Source organism: Dermacentor variabilis, chromosome 10, assembly GCF_050947875.1.
Source record: "Dermacentor variabilis isolate Ectoservices chromosome 10, ASM5094787v1, whole genome shotgun sequence".
NCBI classification, from domain to species: domain Eukaryota; kingdom Metazoa; phylum Arthropoda; class Arachnida; order Ixodida; family Ixodidae; genus Dermacentor; species Dermacentor variabilis.
In genome coordinates this window covers 102440099-102451607 of record NC_134577.1, presented here as the reverse complement: position 1 = coordinate 102451607, position 11509 = coordinate 102440099, and the positions used below count along the sequence as shown (strand labels likewise).

Genomic DNA, 11509 nt, shown 5'->3' with positions numbered 1-11509 from the left:
AGCTGTGCTGTTATACTTTGACAAGCGTTCAAACTGTTCACTGCAGGTTTCATTGCGTGACTACTTGGTTGGATGGATGAGGTTTCCACCTATGAATAAAATAGTTTTGGCTAGTAATAGCAGCATACCTTATAGTCTGAATTAAGCTTGTCCAGCAAAGCGACTATTTACGAACTGCGCGAGCGTCCTAAGCAGTGGTAGGTGCTGGATTGCAGATATCTTTGTTCTATATAGCGCAAGGTCCAAGCATACGGCATCAGCGGTTATATATTTATAAACGTTGTGCGGCATTAGCCCGTTTTCTCTTGCTTTTTAGAGAAAGAGGATGGTAACAGATTTTTTTTTTCGGTTGTGTTCGTTCAGTTCTCTACGACGCGCTCACACGTATTACGGAAATCTTGCGCTGAAAAATAGCCATCGCATTCTTTTTATGCGAACCCTCTCATATATTATGGCTGTATAACGGCCAAAAAAGGCAATGCCGAAGCACACAGCTTATATATGTATCGTGCTGGCTCACCAACCGCAGTGATCGCTGTATTGAGCAGCACCGTGGGCCTCATGCAGTAAGACATATGGTAATTTGAAGCATACTAGACTTGAAATGCGTGAGAAGAGAACGATGCCAGTGTATCACAAATATTTGATAAAGCCTTCCGCTCAGGTGGTTCGTGGTTGCCTTAGGTTGGCCGTGCACGAGCATGCACCCTTATGTTTTATGTTTTACTCCCTACGCCAATCGATCAAACAGTGAGCTGATTTACCATTTAATGCTGGTAATGCAGAGATGCCGGCTTTCTTTGTTGAATTGAAATCGATATAAGCAAAATAGTAAACAAACACGCACCGCGACTGATAATGCGCGTACATCGCGGCTGATTATGCGCGTCACATTTTTGCGCCCCCCAAGACATATTTCTGCCTACAGTATAGTTACTGATGCCCCGAGAGGCTTCCCTGACGACCTTATATGAATAAACATGGCGTAAAGTTCACAAAGTAAGGTCTAAAACATCTGGAAATCGTTCCGCAGCACGCGACAGCAATACTTTCAAGCAGCGCCGCGCCGGATCGCCCAAGCCAGAGAGGAGGAAGAACTCTCCGCGCGCCCTATCCTCCTCGCCCGATGAAACGGTCTATATTGAGGCACGTGTATAGGCCACGCCTCGATAAACGACATGCGGTATATGCGGGTTATATTGCCACGCCATTCTGTCCTTAAAGTTGCTCACACCTTGCCCTACATTCTCGACAAAGCTATTCATCGGAAATCCTAAAATGACAGTCCACAAACATATGTGATAAAACAAAACACCGACAGCGCATGCGATTTATGTTAATTCTTCTCAACAATAACAGAAACCTGACAATGATGTAATTCTTACGGCGCGGCTGTGTGAGACGGGGCACAATCTTACTTAAAAGGCTGCGGTCCTGCTGATCGGGGTTTAATTTTCGTGAGCAACACTGCGACTAGAAAAGGCACCATAAAGTAGAGGGCACTTATTATATTTGGATGACTTAGTTTTTCTTTAATAATTATAATGTTTATTTCCCACTTCATAAATCATTTCCCAGTTCTTTATCGTGCACCTGAATATCACCAGAGGAGGGGTTCATTTCACGCGATTGATATTTTAGGCCTATTCCACCCGCTTTGGCGTGTTGCTGCCTGCTATCTAGCCCCTGAAACGTCCTCCTCGCTCGCGGAAACAAAAAGAGAAAGAAATAAAATAAAACGAAAAATTTAATTTACAAGTCTGACTCATAAAATTAACACGCGGTCTTCTAATTGACAATGAAAATATATTTGCGGCGGAGAAAGATGCTATGCAGTCGCGGCGTAGGTCATTCGGAGTCGGTTATACGCCGAACTGCAATTCTAACAGTGCCACATGGACCAGAGTGGCTGCGGTTGGAAGCCCGCCTTCAACGAAACTTCCTTTGCGGCGTCCGAAGTTGGAGGCGCTGTGGTTTTTGCTGGCGATGTGGAACATCGATGTATTGTTGCAATTAAGGTTCTTAGTCGACGTCCGCTACTATGCAGATTAAAAAGCTAAATTCGCCTGCTATACGCGTCGAAACCACTATAAAATTATGAGTCACGCGGTAACGGATCGCTCTGGAATAACTTTTCAACACCTGGAGTCCTTTGACGTGCAAAGACTGCGCGGTACGCGGGTGTTATTATTTTGCTCTTAATTTGTCCCTAAACTAAAAACGGCCGCCGTGCTCAGGAATTGAAGCCGCCACCACGTGCAAAGCAAAGTAACGCCGCAGACTCTGAGCCACGGCTGCGGGTGAACCCCACATGCATGCTGTAAATGAAGGTGTCTTCAGCAATACTGTGTGTCGCTACGTTGGAAGAACGCTCATCGCATTAACCTGCGACAGCCATTGTGAGAAGATGGGCTCCGCCGGACGTGCGTGCTATTGCGTCACCATCAGGAGTGTGAAGAAAAAGTGGGTGTGTGGGGGAAGCCGGTCACATGGTAGAGGTATAACTTATAGAGTGCCACTGACAGGGGGTCTGCTCCGGACAACCATCAGTTGCACTTCGCTCCTCAAAGAAGCAGGACGCCTGTCGAGTGATCTCACGAACAGCTTCAGAAGAGCTTGAGTTTGGCCTAGTTGGTGTTTACTGCATATTATGTTCACCGCTAATAAAGACAAGGACAGAAGAAGAGAACGCAAAACGACGATACGGGCAGTAACTTTCAACTCCCTTGCAAGCGCTCGCAACGTGGTGAACGCGGTTTGAATCGTGAATTCTGGGCCTCGGAAAAGTGGGAGGAAATGCTGACGCATTATCTAGGATTTACAACAAAAGCACGATTGAATTCTTTCTTTTTTCCCCACACATTGAAATGCGGCTAACCGTTCTAGGGAATTGCGCCCGCCACTTCCAGCTCAGCAGCACAAACCCCTGTGCCACGGAACAATTGCGACTGCTCTGCCGGTCCGGAACAAGGGCAGCTCAATCTTCATTTCAAACGTTCTTATTGCTTAGTCGTGCTAGAGAAAAGAGAGGCTTACGCTAACAAAAAATAATTGCTAGCTGGGTCAGGCTGGTGCACCTTTAGGATAAATGTCACCAGCGGAAATAGCATGTGGCAGTGAAAGGTGATGTAAACAAACACTAACTCGCAATTGAAATGTACTCTGTTGCCGGCTGGATGGCTTATACGATACTGTCTTTCTTACCAAATTTGTAATTTCATTTCAGTTCATATCCTGCATTACGCCGCAGTAGGAGTATTACATTGCTCAGTACCGGTGGCTGGCGGCTCGCAATTGAAATTTGTTCTTGAAGAACAGTGGCTATGTCACGCAGGAAATCGCGCGTGCCTGCTGCCAGCAGGAATCCAAGAAAAAAAACAAAGAAAGCAAATGGCAAAAATAAAGACACGACATGTATTACATTATCAGAAGTCCACTTAGGTAACTTATTTTTCGTGGAGGGCAAGTGCATGTTCAGTAATACGTTTGCGCTGCTCCCTTCTTCTATGGCATGCTTCCAAGACGAGGTACGTGCACTCTCGACTCCGTGACGATACGCGACCTTGCGAACTTTGTGACGCAGATTAAATTTTACATCGCCACAGAGCTAAGAGCACGCTTCTTGTCATGAAACTATACAACAGAAAGGGCGAGCGCACCTGCATTAGTGAGCCTCGAGTTACTTCCATGGAAATGAAGTTATGAATCTTCACGGCCGATAATCTGACCTGAGCGTCGTTTGTCGTGTCTCTCTCTGTTGCGTTTCCTGCTTTGTTTTTACGTCGCAACGCGCATGCGTGATCTCTTGTGCTACCATAGCCACTCTAATGAAATAAACTTCAGTTGCCAGTCAGCGTTTGTTTGTCATGTTCCACGGCTTATTATCATTCGCGCTGCTCACTTTCCGTTAATAAATTGGTAGATAGGAGAGGAAGAATAAAATAAAATGATCAAGATTGGTGGTGACCGATGCTTGCTGGGCGTTTCATTTAAGACTATTGTGCAATCATGATTGGGAGTTCAGTATTGCTGGGCAGCTTCGCACCTGCACCCTGAGATTGTTGTCCATTCGCCTTGAGAAGCAATGAAGCGTTAAAAGCAGGCCCTGTGTTGGTTCAGAATTCGGGAAGTAAATTTAATGAAAGGCTCATAAGCGGGCGAGTTTGCTTTTTCGTTAGAAGTTTGGCAAATCAACTCACGTTTTAGGCGCTGATATTGCTCGCATTGGGAGACGAGCTTCATATAATAAAACGCGAATCTACACGCAACAACCTGCAATACCTAGCGCCAAATGCGTTGATAAAGGGTACTTTTTGGCTTTTTCATGCTTCGCAATGGCGGTGTTGATTCCATATGTGATACCGCATGCAAAGTTGTTTCGGACAAGGTAGTAAGCCAGAATGACGGGGAAGTTGCGCGGATGTTTTCTTTATTGAAATGAAAAAAAAAACAAGAAAAAACGCCAACTCCTCAAGCCGGAAGCACGAGCACAGCCTAAGACACGTCGCCGTACTCGTCCCCGCGTCCGCCCTTATTTAACGTTCTCCGCTCCGGGCTTCGAAGCCCCGAAGAACTTTTCCAACTCGTGCCGTATGCACGCCGTCCTACCGCTTCAATTTGCTCGCGGAACGAAGAAGCCCGCCATGAATCATGCGGGCGGCCGAGATTGCTGCTCGCTCGCGCGTGCGCGGCAGCACTGTAGGTACTACACGCACACAAGCGCTCGACCGCGGGCCCACACGCTGCGTTTCCGGGAATTGCGTGCAGCGCTGTCCAGGGTGCACGTTGCACGCGTGTTCGCGTGACACGCGTGCTGCCCTCGGCACCGGTGCACGCAATCGTCGTCGTCGTCTCCATTATCAGCACGAGCCCCTATTTACTCCTACGGTAGGATGAAGTCCTCTCCCGGCGATCTCCACCGACTCTTGTCTCACGCCCCCTGACCCGACCTGCCAATTTCCTGATTTCATCCCACAACCGGCAGTCCTCTGCCGCCTCGCACAGCGTTTTTTTTTAAAAATCACAGCCGTTTCGTAATTTTAATCGACCAGCCATTACCTGCCCTACGCTTTGAATTTGCTGCCCAATTCGATAGCTATCGAAGATTCAGGTTGAGATTGAAACTGTAATATTCGATACGCACGTTTCGCTTTTTAGTGGTGCTGCATTCAGTAGCCGCACCTCCGAAGGGGAAGAGGAGCGGCTGGCGCAGTGACGAGTAAAACGCCGAGGGATTAGGCGGGCACTGCCGCCACGACACAACAAACGCAGCGTTAGTTAGACGGGACCAGAGCGCCTCAATATACGCGGGCGGCCACGCAACTTCGGCCCCTGCAGTGTCCGGTTGTCAGAGCTGTCATATTCTTTAATTTCACCATTCGACTGTCGCCTGTATATATTATGTACGGGGTGTTGCAATAGATAATTTTTGGAACCCAATCGACCATGCATATTCAAGAAAAACGGTCGTTCAATGTAGAATCAAATATAGGATATTGCCAATTTAAAAAAAAAAAAAAAAGAAAGGAAAGCAGGAGTGTAAGTCCTTATGATAACAAATAAATCATGTCTACGGCATGTGAGAAATGTAATGTCGCTAACAAGCGGATGTCAGGTCATCTGATAAGTCTGTAAGTGGGAAACAAAGCTAAATGAGATATATCGTATACCTTGACAATGACAGCAATGAAAAGAACGACCCTCGTTGTACGAAGCGGAACCGTATTTCGCGTGAGCGTACTTTCTGCTGTCATTGGACAGTGGGGCGTCCGCAGCAGCTCTGCGTACGCAGGAAACCCGCGGAGGCAACAGTGCGCATGCGCAGTACACAGGAGCACACACGGTCTCTTGCACGCACCCGCAGCTTTCCAAAAGCTGCCTAGCGACCGTCGCGGGCTCTGCGGGATTTCCGGGACTTCCTTGCGTGTCCACGATAGCGCATTTTCTCGATATGGCTCTTGCCGAAGATATGACTCCGGCATGTGGTTTGACATCGCGGCAGCTGATATTGGGTACACAGTCTCGGGAACTCGGATATGGGGGCGCTGAGTAGCACATTACCGGCTCCTGCGCGTGCAAGTCGGCGGTTGCCGTCTCAGCTTTTTGCGTACGGCCAACTATTGCCGTTTCACGCGCGCGGGCTTCGCTACGTACAACCAACTTTGACTACATGCGGTTTACCGTGCTCCATGTGCACACTAAGCGAGCGTTTTTTTTTCTTTGTTATTATTAATATTCGCATTTGCGACCGCTTTGCATGCTTTTTCCATGCGGCCGCCGTGACTCGTATCTAACCCGCGAGAACGATCAAGCGCCTGGGCTACCGTGCGGCGTCATCCCTAAGCTTCAGAGTGGCTTAGGAATAACGCCGCAGTGAAAGGCTGCAGGTTAACTTAGAGCACATGGAGTTCTATAGTGCGTGGTAAAAGTGCCATGGACACGAGAGAGTTTTTGCATTCTGCCCTCGTCCGTAGCAGCGACCGCGTCCTAGGATTGAAATCGTGACCTCGTCTTTTAGCCGCAGAGGCAGCACGGTGGATAACGAGAGAGCGTAACGATAATGGTTAAAGAAGAAAACAGTGGTGTTCCGAATCTGTGCACAGAAAAAGGTAGGCTCCGGCGATTTTCGCGCCACGATTGTGCAATTGGGGGGACCGATACTGCGGCGAGCGGTTGAGAGGCACGATGTACTCCAATCAACGAGCAGTCATGCCTTTTCTATAGAGGGGCGTCCGCGAAGCCTCGATGTCGGTGGACGAGCGACTCGTTCAAGGCAACTCGCTCTCGAAGAAGTCAATGCTGGTGCTCGCGAGTACTACATGGCGGCGTGGCGCACTATGTTAACATACGCACACACGCTGTGGTAACCCGGTGGCCATAGCGTTGAGCTGCCGGGGTCAAGGTAGCGAGTGTGATACCTATCGCGACGGCCGTATTTTTTATGGGGGAGGAAAATGCAAGAACCCACGTGCACTTGCATTTAAATTTAGGCTAGGGAAACCGAGGTGGTCGAAATTAGTCCGTAGTCCCCCACTACAGCGTGACTCATCGTACTGTCACTCCGGCACGTAAAATCTAGACACACATACAGGCCGCAGTTCTCCGTACTACATTTGTACCTAGTGCATCGCTTAAGGCACCACGAAAAAATACATCACAAGTACTTGTAGATAGTGCCACGTCCTTGTTGAGTGGAGGCTCGCAAGGCTACTACCATACGCGGACGGTGGAAGACAAGAGTCATCGCTGCATCCCGCAGCGGTGCACGCAATTACGAGAAGCTGGAGGAAACTGGCATCCCGGCCGACTGCCTCCGGGAACAGATCGGCGCCGCGTTATCGCGCGCCGAGCAGACGGCGCACCGCTGCGCTCCGCGACGGTGACGAAGCGATTCGCGCGTCGCCGCGAGAAAATGGCGGCGCGCTCGACCAAGCTCGCTCCCTGGCTGGCGTGAAGTACGACTCCGGCAACTGCGCGGCCGCATGCACGCTTCCGCAAACAAGGTTCTTCGGCGAGGCGCGACTGCTGTTGGCACGGGCGACGCGGGCGAAGATTGCGCTCGCTGCTGAAGTGACCGCTGCGCCGTTCGTGCATTATGCTTGCAACGCGGGTTGCGTGCTTGCACCAAACGCCAATTCGGCGAAGAGTGCGCCTGCAGGGAACGTAAATGGGACGCCCCCCCCCCCCGGTAGAATATTCTACTTTGCTTGGCTGCGAAATAGCAAACAAGCTGGAAAGCGAGGTGCCTCGGACGCTACGCGTTTGTTCGCCGTGACGCGAAGGGAGAGACCAGATCGGCACCGTAGCAGTATGCTCCTCAACCCCGTACGTGCAACCCTTGCATATGCAGCGAACGCTCAGAGCACGAGGTCGCGGATCTGAGTTTGTGCCGTTGCAGTCTCGTTCCGTTGGGGACGGAGCGATAAAACGTTCGTGGACCGAGCTTTGCGTACATCCGAAGAAAGCTCGGGCGCCTAAAAAATATATGCCGAGCCGTTAACCCCCTGCAAGTTCCACGAGCGTTTTTGCAATTCGGCCCCATTGAAATGCGGCCGCCACGGCCGGCGTTTCGTCCGGCGACCTCGAACGTAGCAGTGCAATGCTAATGACTCTACGCCACCACGGCCGTACTTCGCGACGCTAAATTAGATAAACCAATCAAACAATACATGCAACGCACTTCGTCAAGCTGTTTCTAAGCATCCTTTTCCCGACTCCCTCTTCCTCCTTGCGTATAAACTAATGTTTGACTATTTGACTTTAAGCAACTGAAGCAAGTGGACATTGCCTAATCGTCTTTCGTTCTTCGACACATCGCCACGTTACCTTCACAGGCAGCCACGTGAGCGCCTGTGATGCAAACCAGGAAACAACTATACAGGTTGTAAGGGAAGGAAAACTTCCGAAATGCATAACGGTCTGGTTCTGGCACACTTGTGAATGGCATCAGCACCGACTCGCGCAGTTCCCTAATTCGTTAAAGTTCACGTTGCACAAGCAACCGAGGCGCTCGAAGTGCTCGCTGGGAAATGTCGCAAATCACGAACTGAAAATGAGATGGCGTCAGCAGGTGGACGAGACTCGGTCGCTAATGCCCGGCGATTCATATTTTCATTTCATATATCCTCGTGCCCGACTGGCGTAATTAGCTTTCGCACACAGCTCCTAAAATAAAGATGACCCATTCATAATTTTGCTTTCGTCAAAGTCGTCTGCAAGGAAAAGTAATTATCTTTTGTTTGTGGAAAGAATGAGGCGCAGTCCATGTAGCAACGACAGGCGAATAAGGCAACGAACAAAAACGGAACAAACAGTTTCAAATCTCGATCTAAGGACCGTTTACCGAGTTGTAGGTAATCTCGTTCTGCCTTGAAAAGACTTAGTGAACGTTGTTGAACTCGGAAGTCGGTTATCATAAAAGGATTCACTGTCAGAATTCAGAGAACTCTCAGGCAAGCGGTAATAATGCGAACGCAATAAATTAGCCATGTACTCAAGCGTGAGGTGGGTTGCAGTATTTAAAATGATAATTACCTCCCATAAAAAAAATACGAAACGCAAATGCCCATAACATTTCGCAATAATGATTCTGTTTTCAACGATAATGACATACACGATACCTGAATAACAATAATTATTAAATATGGAGACTAGGCTCTCTGTTTTTGAATATTAAGGAGACGGCATGTGCCCACACGCGCAGATTATGCAAACACGCCTTTTATCGTATTCGCCACAGGAAGCTTTAAGGTTCTTGCTTCTGGTTAAAAAAAAGAAAACAATGCTTGCACAAGCAGGGCCTAATAGTATAAACGTATACAGACAAAATTTACTGACAGGTCTGCGTATTCGTTAAATACAATATTAGAGCTGCGAGTCACAAAATGCTACCTTAACGCGGGAATAACGAAAGGAAGAGCGCGTGAAAAACTTGCCATTCACGAGGATAAACTGTCTTAATGCAACCATTTCATTTCGAAGACAGAGATTTGGAAGGCATTCAGCGCTGGAGGCAGGGAACAAAAAAAATAAGAAAATACTGGGAAATATTTCTGGAGCAATAACTACGGAAGCGGAAAATGAAAAGTAAGGCACCCTAGCCGCGCCTGCAGAAAAATAAATAAATGTAGAAGCGTTTATGCGTAGATCGTACAGCGATAATCAAAATGTGTGTCACATGACCGACTATACGCTATCCTCGCTTATACACATGTCATATATCAGTAACATAAGGTCGCACCGCTATTAAACAACGCAATGCAAAGCTGCTCATCCACAATGGCCGTCTGTCCGCGCCAAGTTCGTAGTCATTGCGACAGAATCGTTTCTGCGCTCTTCATGTGGCTTCTCCGGAACGACCACCGTGAGATTTTGTGATGTACGAGCTCCTTCTTCGTGGTAACCGCGTTTAATTCCAGTGTTTTCACTAAACTCTCAAGCACCGAGTAGCTTTGAAGTCGCCAGCTCTAAGTATTCATTTAAGAGAGCCCAATACCTGAGATAGCCGATAAAAGAAAACAGTAAGGAGACTCACCGTCGTCAATGTAAAAGATGCACCCGTCGTCCCCAGACTGTCGCAGACACGATGACATGGCGATGGAGCAGAAGACACAGGCTTGTCAGACGACGTGAAGGCCACACGTCGTTCCGGAAGCTTCGCCGCCGGCGCTGAGTCGGTAAGCCGCTTGCGGTAGGAAACGGTAGGCTTAGCGCCAAATAATGGCCGCAGTCCCGATAAGTGCGGCTGGAGGCTAATGTCCTGGCGTCAATTAGTGTTGAACACGCGCGCGATAATGAGATTAGCTAAGCTGACGGGTTCTAAAAAAGGGGGGAGTTTAGGTGGTATGCGCGGCGGGTGAGACGAATTAAAAAGCCACAACTAATAACCGGCTTTCGCCTAAAAGATAGCACGCGCGTTCTAAAGGGATGCGGAAAGAAAAAAAAAAGCGCGGCGCTTAAAACTACGCACGCACCGGTGGCTAGGACGGCGAGATTCTGCCACGAGGCACGGAAATTACGCCGTTACCCAGAAAACTTTGCGCATCGAACCGAGATTGCGTCGATAAGCGACCTGTACGAGGCTGGTTTCTTCCCACAGACAAGCTTCACATTTTCGAGGCAGGAATAAAACAAAAAACAGGACACAAAAGCGGCCATGAACTTCCAGACAAAAGCGGCTTGCCAAAAAATTGTTGCGGTTGCTTCCGGCGGGCCTGACTACCGCACGGGCGCGAATCGCCGTCTGTTCACCGTCGTCTGCTGCTGAAATCTGCCTCGTCACAGCGGCGGCGGCCGAAGCCAGGCGATAACGCGACGGGGAGCAATGGCGACCGAGGTGGCGGAAGCGAAGTGAAGCTTGTAGCATAGGTGACTGGTGATTTTTGTAAGGTGCAGAAGAAACAGTGACCACATTTGTTAATTTCTTAATTGTCGTAATACGTATGTTGTTGCGACCACTAGAAGGTTTTGTTTGTAGGCATTAGTCGCTAGCATCTTTTTAATGCGTCGTTCTTTAGCGAGTAATCAAGCAAAATCTGCCCGTCAGGCGAAACGTGTGATTCTTTGTTCTCCACGAAACTGCGTAGTTAGCGAAGACATTTAATCGTTGTAACAGTGCAAATTTTGATAATTAGCTTGATAAGCAATAAGGAATAACTGAAAACAAATACAAATAAAGAATCTGATCTGGGCGAATACCTATATGATCAGATTTATGCTGATCCGTAGGGATACGCATGGCTCCACAGAAAATGTACGGGGAAGCATATAGTAGGGGTGCGCCAACTAGAAATTTCCGGTCAGGCCAACTTGAAATTTGGCATTCGGCCATCTAAAAAGAATTGAGTGGGCCAACTTGAAATGTGTAGGTGGGCCAACTGAAATTCGGTATTATCGTTGCGCATACTCGAACACTCTGGTGCTGTTTTATTTTCGTTGTATTTTTGTTCTCTTTCATTTTTTATCGCTTGGCCGATAAATATTTTTCGTAAATTATTCGTTTAATAGCACG

General features: G+C 48.4%; 1 protein-coding gene across 1 annotated transcript in view; it reads right to left on the bottom strand.

The window, feature by feature from the left end:
• The window catches only part of fne (ELAV like RNA binding protein found in neurons), a 204415-nt gene extending 193748 nt beyond the window's left edge, over positions 1-10667 (bottom strand). Inside the window, exon 1 of the mRNA XM_075673267.1 lies at positions 10034-10667. Within this exon, the coding sequence (XP_075529382.1) occupies positions 10034-10091 (58 nt within the window). The 5' untranslated portion in view covers positions 10092-10667. The remainder of the gene's footprint in view (positions 1-10033) is intronic.
• Positions 10668-11509: the final 842 nt, after the last annotated feature.